The 24,479-nt window shown below is 39.8% G+C and overlaps 1 protein-coding gene and 1 non-coding gene across 11 annotated transcripts in view; one reads left to right on the top strand and one right to left on the bottom strand.

The window, feature by feature from the left end:
• The window catches only part of MPHOSPH8 (M-phase phosphoprotein 8), a 68,899-nt gene that overhangs the window by 20,657 nt on the left and 23,763 nt on the right, over positions 1 to 24,479 (bottom strand). For all 10 annotated transcript variants that reach the window (XR_002823016.1, XR_002823015.1, XM_023725687.1 and 7 more), the window contains 4 exons: positions 24,198 to 24,323; positions 24,029 to 24,117; positions 4,160 to 4,300; positions 3,468 to 3,554 (listed from right to left, as the gene is read on the bottom strand). Coding sequence is in view for 8 of the 10 variants with exons in the window: in XM_023725687.1 (XP_023581455.1) it covers positions 3,468 to 3,554; positions 4,160 to 4,300; positions 24,029 to 24,117; positions 24,198 to 24,323 (443 nt within the window). In the remaining 2 variants the exon portion in view is untranslated. The remainder of the gene's footprint in view (positions 1 to 3,467; positions 3,555 to 4,159; positions 4,301 to 24,028; positions 24,118 to 24,197; positions 24,324 to 24,479) is intronic.
• Positions 12,332 to 12,438, top strand: LOC111819317 (U6 spliceosomal RNA). The gene has a single exon (XR_002823018.1). It is a non-coding gene; the product is annotated as a U6 spliceosomal RNA (small nuclear RNA).

The following is a 24,479-nucleotide window of genomic DNA, read 5'->3' as shown; positions in this document are numbered from 1 at the left end:
CCCGTAGCTTTACATTAAAATCCGGGTTCCTTTGCTTGACACATCCCGTTGTTTTACATTAAAATCCTGGTTCCCCTCTCCTTAACTGCTGCCCAAAACTAGAGGAAACTGGCAGAAACTGGTTTAGGCACCATGTTGACATTCAGAATAACCCTTTAGCTCTCATACGTAGTAACTTCCCTGCCTCTGCGTAGAGTTTAACCACCATTTTCTGAACACGCGATGCATGATGTTATATGTAAACCACACTGCACCAGCATAGTATGATTAAGAATGTTGCTGACGTAACTTGAAGAACTTCCTACTTGCAAACCCCTTAAAAGTAACCTTTCCCTTCACCCTCACTGGGCAGTCTTGGCGGCAGCAGCCCCAACTGTTTCCTTTCCTTGTGCAATGAAATAAAGGTGCCTTTCCACTCTCCCACCTTGATCTCTCATTTATTGGCTGAGACGAGTCATGCCAAGCAGAACCTGGGGTTTCAACTTGGCAACAATATTACCTCTATGTTTTCTCCCAAGAATTTTATAGTTTCAGATCTCATATATAGGTCCTTGATCCATCTTGAATTAATTTTTGTATATGGGGTGAGGTATGGATCCAGCTTCATTCTTTTGCATGATACAAGGTGCATCTTTTTACTCCTGACAGACTCTCACAAACTGTCCTTCAAAAGGGTTCTCAACCAAGGGCAATTTTTATCTTCATGGACACGTTTTTGGTTGTCACAAATTGGAAGAGGTGCTACTGGCATCTAGGGTAGAGGTCAGGGATGCTGCTAACTACCCTACACAACCCCCTACAACAAAGAATGATCTGGCTCAAAATGTCAATAATGGGAAGGCTGAGAAACTGCTCTAACGGAAGTACATTCCCAACATCAATGCGTGAGAGCGCCTATTTCTCCATCCCCTCACCAATTGTTAATGACCAGTTTTCTGTATTTTTTCCTGAGAGACGAAACGTTTTATATTCTGAACATTTTCCTCTCATGTTTATTTCTTCTAATTCTAAAATTCAGTAACACTGATTTAATATAGTAAATCCTTAAAGCAATTAAATACTGCTTTTTAGGAATCAGTACCTAAACCAACCAACCAAATTAACTATAGACATACGTAGTCTACCTGATTTAGATGCTAATTAAAGGGAAGAACCAGCAAACCCCTCCTTGGCCCACTTTCCACCCAGGTGGTCTTCTTTTCTCTTAACAAACAAAGCTATTAAAAGTGCTCTATACTTTCTATTCATGCCCTCACCTTCCACTGCAATCTAACATCCCCAGTCAAACTTAACCCAAACTCCTGGACAGTGTTGCCAACACTCTGCAAGTTGCTAAATCCAAATGGTATTTTCCAGCCCCATTATTCTTTGACTTCTCTGCCCCATCAGACACTGTTTCGCCTTGAAACACCTTCTTCTCTTGGCTTTCATGGTATCCTCCCCCCCTGATTTCCCCCCTACTTCTCTGGTCTTTCCTACAGCCTCCTTCCATCTCTGGCGTTTTTCTCCTTTCTTATTCTCCATGGGTAACCCTGTGTCTTTCAACCTGTGGTTATAATCACTGTCACCTATGTTGATGACTCTCAAATCTGAATCTCCAGCCCATATCTCTCTCCTGAGCTAAGATTCAAATGGAAAATGCCTTCTGAACATTTAGTATGTAAAAAGCTGAAAGGCACCATCTTGCCTCTCACATCTGCACTGCCTGTGTTCCCCAATTTAGAAGAAACAGGGTTACCAAGCATCACTTTTAATTACCAAGTCCTGTGAATCCCACCTCCTTAAAAATCTGGGCAATCAATCCACTTCTCTTGATTCCCACTGTCACTAACTGGGTACAAAATACTATTATTTGACTTATTTTCAGAGCCTCCCAACAAGTTTGCAAACTGCGTTTTGTCTAACCAGTCAAAACCAAAACCAAACCAAACCCAATGCCGTTGAGTGGATTCCGACTCATAGTGACCCTATAGGACAAAGCAGAATTGTCCCACAGAATTTCCAAGGAGCACCTGATGGATTCAAACTGCCAACCTTTTTGTTAGTAGCTTAACTCTTAACTACTAAGCCACCAGGGTTTCCCTAACCAGTCCATTCCTCCTTTTAAGGGATATTAAAATAAAAAAACAACAAAAATAAAACCTTTAATCTGATTATGTTTCTCTCCAGCTTAAACCTTTCAATGGTTCACAATTACCCTCCAGATAAATTCCTAAATCCTTAACATGACACAAAATTTTTGTCCTCCTCCCTCCCCATACACACTTGACACTCCAGATCTAGCTACGTAGCTTGTGGTTGGTTCAATAAGATGTTTTAAATTCATGGTCTGAGGCGCCATCTCTAATGTAAACATATGGCGCTAACAGAAACACATAAGAAAAACTGAAGAGCTAGGCTCATGAACAAAATAAACATTTCCATGAAAACAGAAACAAAAAGCAATTAGCAAGATTTAAACCCCAAATGTAGAAGGAGGCAGAGGTGCAGGTGAACCAGTCCTTTAGAATAATAGAGAGTAAGAGCCTCATTCAAGACATAGCTCAGGGCCAGGCTCCCTGCTCGAAACTAGGGGCTGTAAGTTCATTCTTTCACTCATGAAAGAAGGCTGAGAAAAGTTATTCTAGACAAGTACTTGCTTGGATCAATATCTATATAAAGATGCATCCCTAGGGAGAAGGCAGAAAGACAGTCTTGCCAGAAGGTTGAGAAAAGTTATTATAGACAAATACTTGCTTGGATCAATAACTTATATAAAACTGCATCCCTAGGAAGGAGGCCAAAAGACAGTCTCACCACTGGGGATTGTGTCTGGACCTGCTTTGTCCAAACAGCATCTTGGGCCAAGAACCTAGAAATGCCCATTTATGAATGAGCGGGAGGCCAAGTCAAGGCAAATACAAAATCACTAAACAAGGAGAGATAATAACAGATATGTATGTGCATGTAGGGGGAGGTGTGTACGTGAGGGGAAGAAGGCTCAGCAACTCCTCACTCAAGCAAAACGTATCTGCAAACCACAATTCCAAAACACATGGAGACGAATTCATCAATACAGAATAGTAGTGAAAATATGAAAATACATCATGGTTGCTTTCATTCACAGGTCGGTCTTGGTGTATACGAGGACATCCAGTTCTGGTCTATGTTCCTATAGCTCCCTCATATGCATCATCCCCACTAACTTTTCTTTTTCAAGACACAGCTGAGCCACCAGTCACTCCACCATCAAGCTCTGCCTGAGTCAAGATCCGACTCAGTACCCGTTTTATGTAAGCTGCAGCTCTCTCTGCTTATTCCTATCACACGATGGGTCACACCATGTTTAACTGATCTATTTCTTGTATTCTCTGTGAGCTGCTGGAGTCCAGAGACTACCCTGTTCCCCATCATATTGCCAGGGCCCAGCAAAGCATGGGGTGACTGTAGGCCCTACCATGAACACCTGCTCAGTGTAACATATTTACCTTCATTAAAGCAGTCTCACCATTGCTCTGCTGGACATTTACAAAAGCTCCCGCTTCCAAAAGAATAGCCACTGTGGTTAAAAAGTTCTATTAAAAAAAAATGAAAAAAAGCAAATTCAATTTCCAAAATTCTTTAGAAGACTTTTTAAAATATTTTGAAATTTTAAGTCATCAGCAGATTCTATCTCAAGCAGGTTGCTGAATATATTATTCCAATTTCTTCCTACAGAGATTCCTATGAGAATGTGATGGTGCTGTGAACTGGGCCCTCCCACCTCATGCACTAATGCAGAGTCACACGTTATTTTGCCAGCAATTTCAACCTAAGGTATAATAACTGGTTTCAACATAAGGGCCTCTGCATATAGATTCTTTACATGGGAACATTTTAACTAAATTATTAACCAAAGGTAACGTAAGTATCTTAAGCAGAAATCATTTTTAATATAAATCACTTGCAATTAGATAAATCCCTTTTCAAAAATTTGATTACACAGTACTACTGTTGCTAAAAGCATCCATTCATTACAAGTCATTGATCAACTGAAATATGAATTATAAAGTTACAGGACTGTATGACTTCATTCACTACTCCTCCTATCCCCATTGTATTTCACTAAGATTCTTTCTTAGTCTACTAGCAGGAATTCCCATAAAGATTATAAAACCAATGCATTGTCAAAGTCCCTAACCTTCTCAGCTGCATGAATCAGTGCAGTGGTCCCATTCTTCTGTCTTCCATTAACTTTGGCTCCTTTTTTGATGAGGAGTCTAAGGAGGTCATCTTGTCCTCCAGCTGCAGCAAGCATCACTAGAGTCATTCCACTTGAATCCTTTATCATTTTTTTGTTAAAGAGAAAATATGTTAATATATAATCAGAAACACTTTAGAACTATGTCTCTTGACCTATGATATTTCAAAGTGAAATTATGAAACAGCATTTATTTAAGCATATATCAAACTTTTTAACTAAAATATTCTAATAAACATTCAGAAATGAACGTTTACAGCTTTTTCATATACAAATGTTACCATGTTACGACTTTCATATATTAAGTTCTAAAAGCACATCAACAGCTTGCATAACATAAAATGAATAGTGCTATATAAATGATGCTATATAAATGGCAAAGGTACTTACTGTATTTTTACGCAAACAGTGCGTGCCTTCTACATTTGTTTGCCAACCATGCTCTCCCCAAGTGAGGTATTTTCATAAGCACTGCTATGCCAATTTTTTTTACATGCTGCTGTAATAAAACAAAATTAGCATAGCGCATTTACAAAAATACCTCATGGAGGGAAGGTGTGGCTGGCAAACAAATGTGGAGGGTGCGCGCTATTTGCGTAAAAATATGGTGTTTTCTTCTCTCACGTTTCAGATGCAAAATTCTCCTTTGTACTCTAGGTAAAATAGGTGAAACTCATAATTCATTGTATTCATTTAAGTTGGCCCAAAGATACAAGGCAAGAAATGATCCCTAAAAGTCCCATAAGTCCATTCTATTCATGACAAACAAAAATGAACATTATTTGGATTAGATAAATGTTGGTCTATATAAATAAAGTTGTTGGGAAGTGAGTGTTTGAATGTTTGGTTTCTCCAAGGATGAAGAAGTTCAGAAGCAGGAAAAGGACGCTGATATGATTCATATCTAAGAGGTCACGACAAAACAGAGGAAAGGTGCTTTGGGTAGGGATAAAATTACACAAAGCTGACAAAAAATAAAAAGGTAGTTACAAGCTAAAATACTTCCAATCACTAGTTGATGACCAAAAAAAACCAAATCTGCTGCCACTGAGTTGATTCCAACTCATAGTGACCCTACAGGACCGAGAAGAATTGCCCTATAGGGTTTCCAAGGAACGGCTGGTAGATTAAACTGCTGACCTTTCGGTCAGCAGCCGAGCTCTTAACCACTGCACCACCAGAGCTCCTAGTTGATGACACCATTTGATAAAACCAGATTCTAATAGTATGGGTGATTTTGGTTATAATCTGAAAGTCTAACAGGATTTGTCGGTGTGAGAAATCTGACGGAACACTAATATAAGAAAAATCATTTTTAACAGTAGTATTTTAGTTAGATTTGATACAATCCACTAAAATTGAAGTAAGACAGTGTAACTACTTCCGGTCATTTTAAAATATCTTATTTTTTTATTATAAAACACATTAGATGAAAAACAAAAACACTTTTCCTATTTTTAAAAAAAGTTCCCAACAGCTATTATGCTATATTGTTGTTGCTGTGTGCAGTTGAGTCGATTCCAACTCATAGCAACCCCATATGACAGAGTAGAACTGCCCCATAGGGTTTTCTACGCTGTAGTCTTTACAGGAGCAGATTGCCAGGTCTTTTCTTCTGCAGAGCGGCTGCAGTGGGTTCGAACAGACAACCTTTCAGTTAGCAGCTTAGTGCCTAAACACTATGCAACCAGGGTTCCTACTATGCTATATTAATATAGACCAAGTCACATAAGCAAAGGAAAAAAAATCTCATAAAATCCAACATCTATCCCTAAAAAAAACTTAAGCTAAAAAACAAAACAAAACAGGAGGCACAGTTCAGAGCAAGATGGTGTGAGAGCAGTTCCACATGCCCATCCCTTTACAAAAACACAAAAAAAAAAAAAAAAAAAAATGGCAGAACCAACTTTGTCACAACTCTGGAAACCAGTCAAAGGGTTATAGCAATGAAAAAAACGCTGAATCCAGAAAAAGGTGATCTTTAAATGGTAGTAAAACTTTGGTTTTCTACTTGCAAATGGCTCACCTCCTCCCCAGCTGAATGTGGCCATCTTAAAGCAGCAGCAGTCTGCACGCCCAGAAAGGGAGCTGGGGCTTTGGTTCTAGAAGGAGCAGAGCAGACCTCACTAACAAAGTATCGTGTGTGTCTGTTCTACCTTTCTGGGGCTGCCTAAAGGACTGAAGCAAGACACTCATCTTGGTTGGGCCTATCTCGGAGCTCACATGGGGCTGAGAGGCAGCAGGCAATGACTTAAGGCTGTGACTATCTGTAGCTGGCTGGGTCTAAAGAGTGGCATTAGGCATAAAATAGGCATGTAAAGACTAGAAGGAGAGGCTAGAAATAGTTTCTTTTGTAAATTAAGGCTTTCAAAAGTTCCCTGTATAATGGGCAACTTAAGAAAGCCACATGCACACCCAGGGCAGTATGTATGCTCAGAAATTACTTGAAAAGATTTCACCTCAGGCTGATCCCTACGCTCAGTGCAAGCCTGGCTAAGTGCTGAAGGAAGGCCCGGCATAGAATCAATTTGCAAAGATTGGTAAAGGGTTCTTTTTTGTGTGTTTTTTTCTCCTTGCTTTCAAGGAAATTTCTGTTAAAACACTAGCTGAACACAGGCTAAGGAACAGAGATGTCAGTGTCCACACATAACTAAGAAGGCAGTCTTTGCAAAAATAGTTACAGGAAGTCACTAAACAAATGTCTGTAGACTTCAATAATTAAAAAATACATAATTAAACAGCAACTGAGGAAGAATCTGATTTCCAGAGTTACCACATTATAATACTCAATCGTCCCAGTTTCAAGAAAAAATCACAAGGCACACAAAGAAACTGAAAAGAACGTTCCATATAGAAGAATAAAGTGAAAGAAACCATCCCTTTAGAAGCCCTGATAATGGACTTCCTGTATTAAATATGCTCAAATAGCTAAAGAAAAAGACAAAGGATTAAAGAAAATCAGAAAGCGATACATGAACAAAATAAAAATGATCAATAAAGAGATAAAAATTACAAAAAGGAACCAAACAGAAAATCAAAATACTAAAGTACAGTAACTGAAATGAAAAATTCACTACAGGGGTTCAACAGCAGACTGGAGATGGCAGAAGAAAAAATGAGCAAACTTGTAAGATAGGAAAATTGAAATTATCAAGTCTGAGGAGCCAAGAGAAAAAAAAAAAAAAGAAAAGGGAGCAGAGCCTAAGGGACCAGTGGGACACCATCAAGTGGACCAACATACTCATTATAGCTGTCCCAGAAGGAGAAGGGGGCAGAAAAATATGTGAATAAATAATGGCTGAAAACTTCCCACATTTGATGGAAGACATGAATCTATACATCCAAGAAGTAGTTTAGTCTACAAACTCCAAGTAGAATAAACTCAAAGAAATCTATACTAAAACACATAAAAATGAAACTGTCAAAAATAACAAACACTAATATAAAACTATTGGTCTGTACTCATCCGGAGCAAAAGAGAAAGAAGGAAACCAAAATCTCAGAGAAGAAACTAGTCTACAGGGCTAACAGCCTACGTGAGCCATGGCCTCATCTACCCTGAAACCAGAAGAACTAGATGGTACCTGGCTACCACTACTGACCATTCTGATCAGGGACACAACAGATGGACCCTGACAGAACAAGAGAAAAATATGGAACAGAACACAAATTCTTAAAAAGTTCAGACTTACTAGACAAGTTGAGACTAGATGACTCCTCAAGACTATTGCTCTGAGATATTCTTTAAACCTTAAACCAAACCTTTTCCCTGAGGTCACCTTTCAGTGAAATAACAGACTGGCACACAAAATAAAGGGTATTACTCTTGAGTACAGTACTCCATGAAAATATCATCTGTATGACACCAAAAGGGCAACAATTACTCTAAAGCAAAGATGAGAAGATATCGGGTCAGGGAAACTACAGCACTGGAAATAAAACTAGAATGCAATTAAACAGAGTGCTGACACAGTGTGAAAAATGTAACCAAACAATTTGTACAGAAATTGTTAAATGGGAACCAAATTTGTTGTGTAAACTTTCACTGAAAACACAATCTTAAAAAAAAAAATTAAAGAATCTTGAAAGCAGCAAGAGAGAAGCAAATCCTCACATAAAAGGGACCCTCAGTAAGATTAACATCTGATTTCTCAGCAGTAACCATGGAGGCAAGAAGGCAATGGAATAACGTATTTAAAGTGTCAAAAGAAAATAATTCCCAGCCAAGAATTCTCTATCTGGCACTAGAAACTGCCTTAAGAGAAATACTAAAGGAAGCCCTTCAGGTTGAAATGAAGGGACATTAGACAGTGACCTGAAATCATATGAAGAAATAAATATCTCTGGAAAAGGTAATTATATGGGCAAATATAAAAGCCAGTATTATTATATTTTGGGGTTGTAATTCTACTTTTATGCCCTACATGATTTAAGGGACAAACGCATAAAAAACCATTATAAATTTAAGGTACTGGGCATATAACGTATAAATATATAAATTTGTGACAACAACATTAGAGGTGTATAGGAATAGAATTTTTGCATGCTATTGAAGTTAAGTTAGTATCAATTCAAAGTAGACTGTTATAAATTTAGGATATTAAATGTAATCCCAATGGCAACAAGAAAATATCTAAAAATATACTCAAAAGGAAATTAGAGTATCTAAATGGTTCACTATAAAAAAAATCAACTAATTATAAAAGAGGGTAGTACTGAAGGAAATGACAGACAGAAAAGGTCTAAGACACACAGAAAACAAATTAAAAAATGGCAGAAGTCCTTTGTTACCAGTAGCATATTTTAACTCAAATAATGTACACCTTTTATGTTTGTCTGTCAACCATTCCCTCCTCCTGTGTCTTAGTTATCTAGTGCTCCTATAACAGAAATACCACAAGTGGATGGCTTTAATAAAGAGAAGTTTATTCTCTCACAATCTAGTAGGCGAGAAGTCCAAATTCAGGGCGCCAGCTCCAGGGGAAGGCTTTCTCTCTCTGTCAACTCTGGGGGAAGGTTCTTGTCATCAATCTTCCCTTGGTCTAGAAGCTCCTCCATGCAGGAACCCTGGGCCCAAAGGACGTTCTCTGCTCTTGGTGCTGCTTTCTTGGTGGTATGCTCACCTCTCTTTTATATCTCGAAAGAGATTGGCTCAAGACACAAATGAATCTTGGAGATTGAGTCCTGCCCATTAACATGACTGCTGCTAATCCCATCTCATCAACCTCATAGAGACAGGATTTACAACACACAGGAAAATCACATCAGATGACAAAATGGTGGACAATCACACAATACTGGGAATCATGGCCTAGCCAAACTGATAAACACATATTTTTGGGGGACACAATTCAATCCATGACATTCCACCCTTTGGCCCCTAAAATTCATGTCCTTGACACATGTAAAATACATTCACCTCATCATATCATAGCAAAAGTCTTAATTCAACTCCAATTCCAAAATCCAAAAATTTCTCTTCATTTGTGAAATCTAGAATACAAGTTATCTGCTTCCAAGGTACAATGGTGGAACAGGCACAAGCTAGACATTTCCATTACAAATTGGAGAAACTGGAGGGAAAGAAGGGATGACAGGCACCAAGCAAGTCAGCCGAACACTTTAGCACTCAAGGCTTGAAAATAATCCTCTGTTCTCCAAAACAATTTACACAATGGCCCTGCCCTCTAGATTCTAAGTATTGGCCATGCTCTCCAGATTCTGAATGGAGGCCCCCTGGCCCTGGGCTTCAGCTCCACCTTTCAGGCCCACTGGGATGGCAACTCTGCTCCCTTAGCTTTAGGCGCGCCATTCTCCTAGTCCATCTGAGTGGTGGCTCTACCCTTTGAGACCCCACAGGTTGTGGCCATACTCTTCAGACTGAGGCAGCTCTGCTTCCCATGTTCCTTGTCTCCTCAGCTTCTGCTTCCGGGTTCCTTGGCCTCTCGGCCCCTTGGGCCTCGCCATCTGCGTCTGCCCAGCTCAAACAAGTGCTCCAAAGCTCTGTAGCTCCACTGATAAGTGCCTGGCGGCACCCTACTCCACCATAAACTTCAGCAGGAAGGCACTCAGCTCTTTTGCTCTGTGGGTCGGCAAGCCTAGCTCCACTGGTAAGTGTCCAGAGGCACCCCACTCCGCCAGTAGCCTCCTGTGCAAAGGCACTCAGCTCTCTTGCTCCGTGGGTCAGCTCCAGCACTGTCTTGCGCTTGTCTCCTGGTTCTACTGCTGCTGATTCTTTGCTGCTGCTCCCGATTCTCTGCTCGCTTCCACTAAAACTGTAAGACGTTCATAATTCCACCAACCGTCTCTTCAAGACAACTGCTTCCACATTTTAGGTATCTATTAGAGTAGCACCCTACTCTCTTAGTACCAAATTCTGTCTTAGTTATCCAGTGCTGCTGTAACAGAAATACCACAAGTGGATGACTTTAACAAAGAGAAATTTATTACCTCACAGTCTAGTAGGCTAGAAGTCCAAATTCAGGGCGCCAGCTCCAGGCGAAGGCTTTCCCTCTCTGTCAGCTCTGGGGGAAGGTCCTTGTCATCAATCTTCCCTTGGTCTAGGAGCTTCTCTGCAGGAACCCTGAATTCAAAGGACACATCTGCTCCCGGCGCTGCTTTCTTGGTGGTATGAGGCCCCCATGTCTCTCTGCTTGCCTCTTTTATATCTCAAAAGAGTTTAGCTAAAGACACAGTCCAATCTTGGAAATTGAGTCCTGCCTCAGTAACGTAACTGCCGCTAATCCCATCTCATCAACATCATAGAGACAGGATTTACAACACATAGGAAAATCACATCAGATGACAAAGTGGTGGACAATCACACAATACTGGGAATCATGGCCTAGCCAAACTGATACACATATTTTTTTGGGACACAATTCAATCCATGACACCCCACAAGGTATTTTCATTAGTGCTATTATGCCAATTTTTTTTACATGTTGTTATAAAAAAAATTAGCATAGTGCACTTATGAAAATATGTCATGAGGAGAGGGCGTGGTTGGCAAACAAACGTAGAAAGTACGCATTATTTGCATAAAAATACGGTAAGCACTGTAAATGTAAATGGCTTAAAATCTCCAATCAAAGGCAGAGAGTAGCAGGATGGATAAGAAAACATGATCCAAGTACATGCTGCCTACAAGTGACTGACTTTATACACAAAGACATAAATACGTTGAAAGTGAAAAAAATGGGTAAAAATATTTCATGCAAATAATAAGCAGAAGAGAGCTGAGGTGGCTATATTGCTATCAGACAAAATAGACTTTAAATCAAAATCAGTTACAAGAGACAAGAAAGACATTATATAATTATAAAAGGGTCAACTCATCAAGAAGATATAACAATTATAAATATACATGCACCTAACAACAGAGCCCCAAAATATACAAAGCAAACACTGACAGAATTAAAGAGAAAAATACAGTTCTATATACAATACTGGAGCCCTGCTGGCACGGTGGTTAAGAGCTTGGCTGCTAACCAAAAAGCTGGCAGTTTGAATCCACCAGCCACTCCTTGGAAATCCCATGGGGCAGTTCTATTGTGTCCTATAGGGTTTCCAGGAGTCGGAATCAACTTGACAGCCAATGGGTTTGGTTTTTATATACAATAATAGTTGGAAACACCAATAAACCACTTTCAGTAATAGATAGTACATCCAGACAGAAGATCAATAATGAAACAGCAGATATGAACAACACTATAAACTAACTGGACCTAACATAGAGAGAACATTCCACAGAACGACAGCAAAATATGCATTCTTCTCTAGTGTACGTGGATCATTATGTTAGGGCACAAAGAAAGTTTCAATACATTTTAAAAGAGTGAAATCATACAAAGTATCTCCTCTGACCACAAGAGAATGAAACTAGAAATTAAAAACACAAGGAAAACTGGAAAATTCAAAAGTGTGTGGAAATTAAACAACACACCATCAAACAATCAATGGGTCAAGAAAGAAATCACAAGAGAAGTTAGAAAATACTTAGGGACAAATTAAGATGAAAGCAAAATGTAACAAAACATATGGGATGCAGCTAAGGCAGTGCTCAGAGGGAAACTAATAGCTATATACACCTGCATTAAAAAAAGGAGAAAAGTGCTCATTTCGGCAGCACATATACTAAAATTGGAATGATACAGAGAAGATCAGCATGGCCTCTGCGCAAGGATGACACACAAATTTGTGAAGCGTTCCATATTTTCAAGGAAATAAAAAATAAAAAGGAGAAAAATCTCAAATCAATAATCTAACTTTACGAAATAGAAAAAGAGCAAATGAAACTCAAAGATAGCAAAAGGAAGGAAATAAAGATCTGAACAGAAATAAATGAAATAGAACATAGAAAAAAAAAAACTAGAGAAAATCAGTGTAACCAAAAGTTGTCTCTCTGAGAAGATCAACAAAATTAACAAACCTTTAGGAAGACTGACAAAAGAAAAAAAGAAGATGCAAATAACTAGAATAAGAAATGAATGTGGGAACACTACTACTGACACTACAGAAATAAAAAGGACTATAAAAGAAAACTATGAACAATTGTACACCAAGGAAGTAGATAACCTAGATGAAATGGCCAAATTCCTACAACCACACAAACTACCAACCATAACTCAAAAAGAAACAGAAAATCTGAACAGACCTATAACAAGTAAAAAGAATGAATAGAACCTGTCAACAAAGAAAAGCACAGGACCTGATGGCTTTACTGGTGAATTCTACCAAATGTTTAAAGAAGAATGAACACCAAACCTTCTCAAACTTGTCCAAATGACTGAAGAGGAAGGAACACTTTCTAACTCATTCTATTAGGCTGGCATTTCCCTGATACATACATGACATTTATAGAGTGAAGGAAAAGAGCTATATGATTATCTCAATTGATGCAGAAAGTGCATTTGACAAAATCCAACACCTTTTGATGATAAAAACACTCAAGACACTAGTAAAGAAGGGTAATTCTCAAACATGATAAAGGGCATTTATGAAAAACCCACAGTTAACATCATACTCAGTGGTGAAAGACTGAAAGCTTTCTAAGATCAGGAACAAGACAAGGATGCCCATTTATACCACTCCTATTCAACACTGTACTAGAAGTTCTAGCTAAAACGATTTGGCAAGAAAAACAAATAAAAGGCATCCAAATCAGAAAGAAAGAAGTAAAACTATCTCTAATCACAGACGGTATAATCCTACATATATACAAAATCCTGAAGAAGCCACAAGAAAGCTACTACAGCTAATGAATTCAGCAAAATTGTGGAGTATAAGATCAATATACAAAAATCAGTTGTGTAATTCACCAGGAGCAACAGAGGAAGAAGGAAGTCAAGAATAGGAGAGGATATGGAATCTGTGGTCAACTGCCTCCATGAGCAACTGCCTCCTTTGCCATGAGACAAGAACTGGATGATGCCCAGCTACCATTACTGAACATTTTGATGAAAGAGTCCACAGAACAATCCTGATCAAAAGCGGAAAAATACAAAACAGAATTCCCAATTCTCATGGTCTCCAGCCTTTCTAGAGCCATGGGGGCTGCATGAACACCAGAAACTATTGCCCTGAGAAAATCTTTAAACCTTAAACCAAAAATATCCCCTGAAGTCTTCTTAAAACCAAACAGTCTAGCTTAACTAGTAAAAAATGGTCTGCCCTGAGCACTGCTCTTCTAAGAACTATCTATATGGAATCAAATTGACAACAGCAACTTGAGAGATTAAATAGGAACCTAAGGGGACAGTGAGTTTATGTTAATAGGGGAGGAAAAACCTAGAAAAGGAGGGAAAGAATGGGTGTACAACTTAAAGAATGTGATTAATGTCAATATTGTACATGGAGAAACTGTTGAAATGGTTTATATTTTGCTGTGTATATTCTAAACAACAAAATAAATAAACAAGAAATCAGTTGTGTTTCTATACCCAGCCATGAACAATCTGAAAAAGAATTTAAGAAAACAATTCCATTTACAATAGCATCTAAAAGAAAAAAACACTTACAAATAAATTTAACCAGAAAGGTTAAGCCTCATATATTAAAAACTATCGGACAGTGCTGAAATAAATTAAAGAAATGGAAAAACATCCTGTGTTCATGCATTGGAAAATTCAATTATTATTAATATAAAGTCAACAAAATCCCTATCAAATTTCCAACAGCATGATTTGCAGACATGCAAAGCCTAATCCACAAATTCATATGAAATTGCAATGGACCCCAAATACTCAAAACAACTGTTATGGATTGAATTGTGTCCGTAAAAATATGTGTTGTAAATCCTAACTTCTGCCTATAACTATAATCCCATTTGTGAATGGGCTGTGTTAATGAGGCAGGATTAGGTTATGTTAATAAGGATTAGGTTATGTTTGTTATGTTAATGAGGCAGAATCAGGTTGTATCTTGAATCAATCTCTTCTGAGATATAACAGAGATTAAACAAGAGGGCAAGAGGTAGAGATGGGGAAGAGAGATGCCAAGCCACAGGGAGACTGCCCAGGAGCAGAAGCTAAGAAGAGAAGAGGACCTTCCTCCAGTGCCGACAGAGAAAGACTTCTGCTAGAGCTGGTACCCTGAATTTGGACTTCTAGCCTCCAAAACTGTGAGAGAATAAATTTCTGTTTTGTTAAAGCCAGCCATTTATGGTATTTTTGTTATAGCAGCTCTAGATAACTAAGACAACAATCTTTAAAAAGAAGAACAAAGTAGGAGAACTCATACTTCCCAATTTCAAAATATACTGTAAAAGCTACAGTAATCAAAACAGTGTGGTATTAGTATAAGGCTAAACACATAAACTAATGGAATAGAATTAAGAGAACAGAAATAAATCCATAGGAGCCCTGGTGGTACAGTGGTTAAGAGGTCGGCTGCTAGCCAAAAGGTTGGCAGTTTGAATACACCAACAGCTCCTTGGAAACCCTATGGGGCAGCTCTACTCTGTCCTATAGGGTCACTATGAGTTGAAATTGACTTGACGGCAACGGGTTTTGTTTTTTATGCTTAAATGATTTTCAACAAGGGAGCCAAGTCCATTCAACAGGGAAAGAACAGCCCCTTCAACAAACGGTGCTGGGACAACCGGATCTTCACATGCAAAAGAACAGTGCTGGACCCATACCTCACACCATGTCTTAGGCTGGCTTCTCTAGAGGAGTAAAACCAGTGAAGCACATATATATATATACGCAGAGAGATTTATCTCAAGTAAATGGCTCATGCAGCTGGATGCTTCTCCAGACTATAGTGGCTGCAGGGAATGACAAAACCAAAATCGGCAGGTCAGCCAGAAGGCTGCTGGCTCACAGGGTTGCTGGAGCTGGAGAATTGCAAGATCTGTAGGTCAGGCTGCAGTCTGCTGACTCATGTTCTAAGTACCGGAGTTCAGAGGATGAGAAGGTGGATGCAAGATCCAGAGAGAGCAAGCTTTGCCAGAATATCCATATATACAGGATGCAGGCCCTATCTCCAAGAAAACTCCCTTTTCAACTGATTGGCTGGTCACATCAGATCACAAAATGGGGGATGACTACATATTTACATAAGTGCCAAGTTACATCCTTATATAACTGCCAAAACAGTGAGAATCATGGCCCAGCCACACTGACACACAACCTTAACCATCACAGTCTACCTCTTGTCAACTTGGTATCTTTATACAACTCCTTCAACCATACATAATCTCTAAATAAAGAGAACTATAAAGTCATACTTGTGCCTAACATGATACAACTAATGTGTACAACCAAAAATGCACTAGCCCTGTTTACATCTTATACTTTATAAGTAATGGAATATAGGAGTGGAAAGAAAACAAAAATATTTGTTATGTATACACACACACATACGCATATAATAAAACAAAGAAGATACACTAAAAATGATTTCAGTCCTCGTTTTTATAACTGGTCACGTGGTCGTAGCTGGTATTTATAACTACCTTCTTCTAACACCCATTCCATATTCCTTTTGCCCTCAGCAAGCAGGTCATGTTCTTTGCCTCATGGGGTGATCCAAAACATCATTCCTGAAGGGTCTGGGTGATTAGCAGTCATGTCAGAATTGGGTTACTGTAGTTTTCCACTGACTTTAATCATAGGGCATGGCAGTACCAAGAGACTTTCTAAGGGATCTCCTGTATTCCAGACATACTCTTCTTTACCTCTGTTACATAATATCAATCCCATTTCCCCTTGGTAATCACACCAGTCAATACGGTAACTCCTTTCTTTGACTGTTGATCCAGAGGCATAATGAACTCCAAGTGGCTGGGTGGCATTCTTAACTTCCAGTTCAACAGAATCAGTGTTCTGTCTCCTAGTGGGATCATTTCTCCCTTTGGAACTAAGACCACTAGACCAGCAGAACATAGGGTTTCGAGGACAGGAAGAAAAATTTTGTGAGTGAGTAACTAGGAATAATAGCTGAGTGGTGTCACTCCCATTTCCACCCCTTGATTCCCGGACCCATTAATCCTGGTAATGGGAGAAACAGCACCATATACTGGAGGCTGGTTTAGGGCATACACAGCCTCCTGGAGAACACTGCCATACCCTGCAAGGTATTATCACCTAGCTGGTGCCATAATAGTGTCATTAGAAGGCCGTTCCATCATTCTATCAAGCCAGCTTCTTCAGGACGATAGGGAACATGGTAAGACCAGTGAATTCCACAAGTAGAGGCCCACTGCCATACTTCATTTGCCATGAAGTGAGTCCCTTTATCCGAGGCAATACTGTGTGGGATACAATGACAGTTGGTAAGGTATTCTGTAAGTCTACAGATAGTAGTCTGGCAGAAGGATGGCGTGCACAGAAGGCAAATCCATATCCAGAGCAAGAGTCTATGTCAGAACAAAACGATGCCCTTTTCACGATGGAAGTGGTTCAGTGTAATCGACCTGCCACCAGGTTACTGGCTGATCGCCCCTAGAAATGGTACCATACTGGGGACTTGGTGTCGGTCCCTGTTGCTCCCAGACTGGGCACTCAGTAGCTGTAGCCAAGCAGGCCTTGGTGAGTGGAAGTCCATGTTGCTGGGCTCATGCATAACCTCCATCCTGGCCACCACGGCCACTTTGCTCATGAGCCCACTGAGCAACGATGGGAGTGGCTGGGAAAAGAGGATGACTGGTTTCCAGAGAATACATCATCCTATCCATTTGATTGTTAAAATCCTCCTCTGCAGTGGTCACCCTTTGGTAAGCATTCACATGAGACAAGTATCTTCACTTCTCTGGCCCATTCAGAGAAGTCTATCCACATATCTTCCCCACATCTCCTTGTCTCCAATTTTCCAATTATGTTTCCTCCAAGTCCATGACCATCCCACCTAATCATTGGCCACAGCCCGTGTATCGGTATACAATTGCACATCTGGCCATTTCTCCTTCCAAGGAAAGTGAACAACCAGGTGCACTGCTCAAACTTTTGCCCATTGGGAGGATTTCCCTTCACCACTGTCCTTCAAAAGGTACCAGAAAGGCTGTAATGCTACTGCTGTCCACTTTCAAGTGGTGTCTGTGTATTTCACAGAACTGTCGATAAACCATGTGCAAGTTTTCTCTTCCTCAGACAACTGAACATGAGGAACTTCCCATGAGGTCATAGGTGCAGACTGGAAGAGGGGAGGTAATATGACAGGACTAGTGACATATAGGCATTTGGGCCACTTCCTCATGTAACTTGTGTCTTCAGGTCCTGTTCAAGCCCCATCTCATATATATACCACTTCCATTTAATAATGGAGTGCTGCTTATCACATATGACTTCATGACTCTGGGTCAGATAACACCCAGTTCATGATGGAAAGCTCAAGTCGCATGGTGACGTGGTGGCCGATGGTTAAATGTACAGTCTCTACTAAGGACCAGTAATAAATGAAAACTCTTTTTCTAAAGAAGAGTAGTTATCTGCAGCGCTTTGTTCCAAAATCCTAAGGGTCTGCGCTGTGATTCACCAATAGGGGCCTGCCAAGGCTCCAAACATCATCTCTATCTGCCATTGACACTTCAAGCACCACTGGATCAGCCAGATCATATGGCCGAAGTGGCATAGCAGCTTGCATAGCAGCCTGAACCTGTTGCAGAGCCTTCTCTTGTTCTGGACCCTACTTAAAACTAGTAGTTTAAATAGGCCAGAGTAGCACCCTGAAATTAGGGATATGTTGTCTCCAAAATCCAAAAAGGCCCACCAGGCGCAGTGCCTCTTTTTCAGTTGCAGGAGAGGCCAGATGTAACAACTTGTCCTTCACTTTAGAAGGAATATCTCGACCTGTCCCACACCACTGGACCCTGGAAATTTCACTGAGGTGGAAAGCACTCAAATTTTGTTGGGTTAATTTCCCACCCTCTAGCACGCAAATGGAAACCCTGCTGGTGCAGCGGTTAAGAGTTACGGCTGATAACCAAAAGGGTGGCAGTTCAAATCCACCAGGTGCTCCTTGGAAACTCTATGGGGCACTTCTCTTCTGTCCTATAGGGTCGCTATGAGTCAAAATTGACTGGATGGCAACGGGTTTTCGGCACACAAATGGAGCTCTGGTAGCTACTAACCAAAAAAGGCTGGCAGTTCAAATCCACCAGCCACTTCTTGGAAATCCTATGGGGCAGTTCTACTCTGTCCACTATGAGTCAGGATCAACTTGACAGCAATGGGTTTTTTAGCACACAAATGTTCTACCAATAAGTCCAATCAGCATAATGTCATCAATGTAATGGACCAGTATGACATCTTGTGAAGGGAAAGGCAATCAAGTTCCCTGCAGACTAAATTATAACACAGAACTGGAGAATTAAAATACCCTTGAGGTAGGATAGTAAAGGTAGACTGCTGTCCTTGCCTGCTGAAGGCAAATTCTTTCTGGTGGTGCTTTGAAACAAGTATGGAGAAAAACACATTAGCTAGATCAAGCTGCATACCAGGTACCAGGACACGTAATAATTTTCTCAAGCAATGAAACCACATCTGAAACAGCAGCTGTCACTGGAGTCACCAGCTCATTACGTTTACAATAATTCACTGTAATTCTCCAAGATCATCTGTTTTTCAACAGGCCAAACTGGCAAGTTGAATGGGGATGTGGTGGGAATCACCATCCCTGCATCCTTCAAGTCCTTGATGGTGGTAGTTATCTCTGCCATCTCTTTAGGAGTGCGGTATTGCTTTTGGTTTACTATTTTCCTAGGCAGGGGCAGTTCTAATGGCTTGGCCCTTCCTGCTATAACAGCCCGTACTCCACTTGTCAGAGGTCCAATGTGGGGCTTCTGCCAAGTTGCTGAGTATACTCCAACTGTGCATTCTGGAACTGGGGAAATCACTACAGGAGGGGTTCAGGGACCCACTGGATCCACTGTGAGATGGACTTGAGGTAAGAATCCATTAATAACCTGACCTCCATAACCTCCATTCTGACTGGTGGGCATATGGAGGTCAGTGACAATTTGGGTCTTCTGGAATTATTGTCAGTTCAGAGCCAGTGTCCAGTAATCCCCCCAAATTCTTAGTATTTTCTTTTGCCCAAAGAACAGCACTTTTTAAAAAGGCCGTAGATCCTTTTGGGAAAGGCTGAGAGAAAGATTAACAGCATAAATTTTTGGCAGTGTAGTGGAGTCCCTCCTCACGGGGACCCAGCCTCCCCTCTTCATTCAAGGGGCTGTGGGTCTGTAAACTGGCTCAAGTCTGGGAATTGACTATTCTGGCCATTCACTTGACCTAGAATTCTTCCACTTGAACAGATCAAGTAATTATTTTGTAGATATCCTGTCTATTTCAATCCTACAGACACCGTGAGTAAGCAGCCAATGCCACAAATCCATACAAGTCAGACTATTCTGATTACTGCTTTGACTGCTGTCCATTGCAATAACCATGCCCATCTTGTCTTGGAGATTAAGTGTCACCACTTGGCCCTACCACCACAGGGTGCAATCAGCCTCATTGTAGTTAGGTGTCTTACTTCAGTTAGGGCTGTTCTCACTGTCAAATCTAAGTGACATAAAACAGCAATCACAGCAGTCTTCAAGGATACTGGGGCTCCCTTCACAAATTTGTTCCTCACCATTGTGTCTGTGGATCCAACCTGATAAATCTTCTCTAAGATGCAATTTCCCTAAGCCTTTGGATACCTTCCTCTACAGTATACCAAGGCAGGTCTGGCATTTCAACTTGATTTAATGCAGGCCACCGCTTAATCCATGCTTCAGTGGACCAACCAAATAAACCATCAGATCCTTTTCTAACCTCTGGAGCCAAAACACTGAATGAAGAATCTGGACTTCGTGGACCCATATCAATAAACTAAGACTGATCCAGCTTTATGTCCTTGCACCATTATTCCACACCCTTAACAGCCATTCCCACACATATTCCCCAACTTTCTGTTTGCACATATTAGAAAAATCAAGCAGTTCTTTTGGAGTGTAGTGTACCTCCTTCTGGGTCATATTTTGTAGCTCATGTCTTGGGGCTTGCTCAGACTTAAGTCTAGTTGTGTGTCTAAACACAAAATGGGTGGTGGGGGTGGGTCCTGGGAACATTCAGCAATGTCTTGTAAGGCACCTGTCTCAGGTGATACCCCAGGCAATACCTCAGATGAAGACTCTTCAGGCACAGCTGGGTCAATCTCATCAGATGGGGTGAAAGGGATGATGGTTTTAGTTGGGAGGGTGGCTTAGCAGACAAGAGTGGAGTTATCTCTTCAGATGGGAGTAAGAGGGCTGGTTCTGTTGGTAGGAGTGATTCAACAGAATTTTGGGATGACCCAGCTTCCTGATTATCTGCCCATATGTCTCCATCTCAAGTTTTAGGATCACATTTTTTCCCTCACTTTAACTTCAGCCACCACTCGAGGTTGAGAATTCAAGTGGCATTGTGATTCAGCCACTCTTAACGTTAAGACTCTGGATTTGGTTTTCAGCAATATCAGTTCTGTTACTACAAGAGATAAAGCTGTTGTTCAGGGCACAAGTGGCAAATTTGAGGTCTTTTATGTGGTGCTTGTGCTGGGACTCTAAAGCCCTGAGCTCATCTCTTTCTTTAATCACTTTGTCTAGTGAAAGCAGGACCAACCAACCAGCTTCCTTATACTTCTCATTCTGACAAAATTGTAGAAAAGTATCAAATATGCAGTCCCAGAGCCTTGTTTCTCACAAATATTTGATCAGTTGGTGGTGATGTTTTGCATACTGCCCCTTCATGCCATGGATTAGGAGTGCCCTCTTTACTACCGAAGATAGAGTCATTAACACCCTTAAAACTAACCTGACTTGAGAACCAATTTAGAAAACTCATCTTTTCGATTTTGTTTCTCTAGAACTACTCTCGGTACCAAATGTCTAGGCTGGGTTCTCTAGAGGAGCAAAACTAATTAAACATATGTATATACACACACACACACATATATATATATATGCACGTATATACACAAATACAGAGAGACATTTATCTCAAGATAATGGTCACACAGTTGTAGAGGCTGGCAAGCCCCAAATCCGTGGGTCAGGCATCAACCTGGAAGGTTCTCCTGACTCATGTGGCTGCAGTGGCTGATAAACCCAAAATCGGTAGCTCAGAGGAAGGCTGCTGGCTCACAGGTTTGCAGGAGATAGTGAATCCCAATATCTGCCGGTGAGGCTGCAAGCTGCAGGCTGCTGGCTCACATCTCAAGAATGGAGTTCAGAAGATGACAAGTTGGATGCAGGATCCAGAGAGAGTGAGCTTTGCCAGAACATCTGTATTTACTGGATGCAGGCCAGAACCCCAAGGAAACTCCCTTTTCAGTGGATTGGCTGCTCACATCAGGTCACAATATGGATTATAACTATATCAGATCACAAAATGGAGGATGACTACATCATTACATAACTGCCAAACCACTGAGAATCATGGCCCAGCCAAGTTCACACACAACCTCAACCATCACAAACCATATAAAATAATTAACTGAAAGTAGATCAATAACCTAAATCTAAGAACTAAAACCATAAACTCTTAGAAAAAAAACAAAGGGGTTTTCAGGATCTTTTTGTTTTTGGACAATGGATTCTTAGATATGACACCAAAAGCATGTGCAACAGAAGACAAAATAGATAAAATGGACTTCATAAAAATTAAAAACATCTGTATATCAAAGGACTTTATCAGCAAAGTGAAGAGACAATCTACAGATTGGAAGAAAATATTTGGGAACTATGTATCTGATAAGTTTAATATTCAGAACTTATACAAGAATTCCCACAACGCAACAACAAAAAGACAAACAATCCAACTACAAAGAATAATACAAACGGCCAATAAGGACTTCATTAGTCACTAACCCGCTGCTGTCAAGGCGATTTCAACTAATAGTGAACCTATAAGACAGAGCAGAACTGCCCCACAGAGTTTCTAAAGAGTGGCTGGTGGATTCAAACTGCCCACCTTTTGGTTAGCAGCCATAGCTCTTAACCACTGCACCACCAGAGATATGCAAATCGAAACAATGAGATACCACTTAACACTCACTAGTATGGCTATTATAAAAAGATAAAAAAAAAAAAAAGGGTTGGCAAAGAGGAGGAGGAAAAAGTTACAAAATACTTAGGAAGAAATCTAAAAATGAGCAAGACTTAAGATAAAAAAAAGAAACTCATAAAATCCTGGTTAAGCACATAAACAAAGAGCTAAACGAATTTAGAAAGTTATTGTGTTCCTAGATGGAAGGACTGAAAATGTAGAAATGTCAACTCTCAGCCAAACTATATATTTCATACAACTTTAATCAAAATCTTAATAATGTCTTTTTTTTTTTTTTTTTGGCACCTGTAATCCCAAAGGATTAAACCTAAAAAAATCCACAGTGAAACCTAATAGATGAAAACATAAAAATCTTTTCCTAATCAAGATGGCCAAAAGTCATACAGAAAAAGACTGACAAATGTAAATACCTAAAAATAAAAATCCTCTATGCCATAAAAGATGAAAACACAAAAATTGAAAACCAGGAAGATGGAACTAAAATGCTTCCATATTAAAAAAACCTCCACAAATCCTTATGAAAAAACTCCAGTAGCAACAGAAAGATGGTGTTATGGATTGAATTATGTCCCCCCAAAATATGTTGTAAATCCTAACCTCTATTCCTGGGGTTATAATCCCATTTGGGAATGCATTATCTTTGTTATGTTAAAGAGGCAGGATTAATGTAGGGTGTATCTTGAGTCAATCTCTTTTGAGATACAAAAGAGATTAAACAAGTCTGCAGAGGAGAGATTGGGGAAGACAGGTACCAAGACACAAAGAATTCTCCAAGGAACCAGGAAGCAGAAGCTAAAGAGACAAGGACCTTCTTCCAGAACCAACAAGAAAAAGCCTTCCCCTACAGCTGGCACGCTGAATTCAGACTTCTAGCCTTCTAAACTGTGAGAAAATAAATTTGTTTGTTAAAGCTATCTACTTGTGGTACTTCTGTTAAAGCAGCACTTAATAACTAAGACAGATGGGTACTTACTGCAAACCAAAGAAACACAAATGATCAAATAAAAACAAAGAGGTATCATTTTATACTTTTCAAACTGGCAGAGATTTAAAAAACAGACAAAATCAAAGATCCAACCAGATGGTGATTTTAGGGGGTTGGAATTACAGGAACTAAAATTTTCTACATTACCTAGCTCTACAATGCTTGAATTTTATAAAGTGAATGTACCTTACTTCTGCAATTAAAAAAAAGGAAAGAAGAAAAATCAAATGGAATTTTTTAAAAGAGCCACTTTCCAATTTCCTTTCATGAGATTATTGAAAAACATATTACCTCTTGGTCCAGGTTATATTCTTCACTTGAGTTAAGTGCAACCTTTACAGTAATATAATCCCCATTTTTCACAGCATCCCTCAATAAATCTAAAATGAAAGAAAACATAAATAAGGTTTTATATATCTAGAGTTATGAAAAGAATTCCTATAATTCCAAAGCCACTCACTACTTGGAATTGTGTCTGCTGTAGCAAAATTTTCATCTTCTCCATCAAGATGCTTTTGAAAATCTTCTAGTTTCATCCACTCCAACTGTAAGTCCATGCCCAAACTCAAAATTTGTTGCCTGCCATCTGGAATACAGAGAAGTCTTATCAAGATACACCTTTCTGGACTATACTATCTGTTGCTTTATTAAATTTGTGGTGTCTTAATTGAAACTTCATACACACTTTTAACATATATCACTATATAACCCAGTTTTTTCTTTAATTGATAAAATTCCTGAT

The sequence above is a fragment of the Trichechus manatus genome, unplaced genomic scaffold (genome assembly GCF_000243295.1).
Source record: "Trichechus manatus latirostris isolate Lorelei unplaced genomic scaffold, TriManLat1.0 scaffold00356, whole genome shotgun sequence".
Taxonomy (NCBI): Eukaryota; Metazoa; Chordata; class Mammalia; order Sirenia; family Trichechidae; genus Trichechus; species Trichechus manatus.
This window is presented reverse-complemented; position numbering and strand designations above follow the sequence as displayed.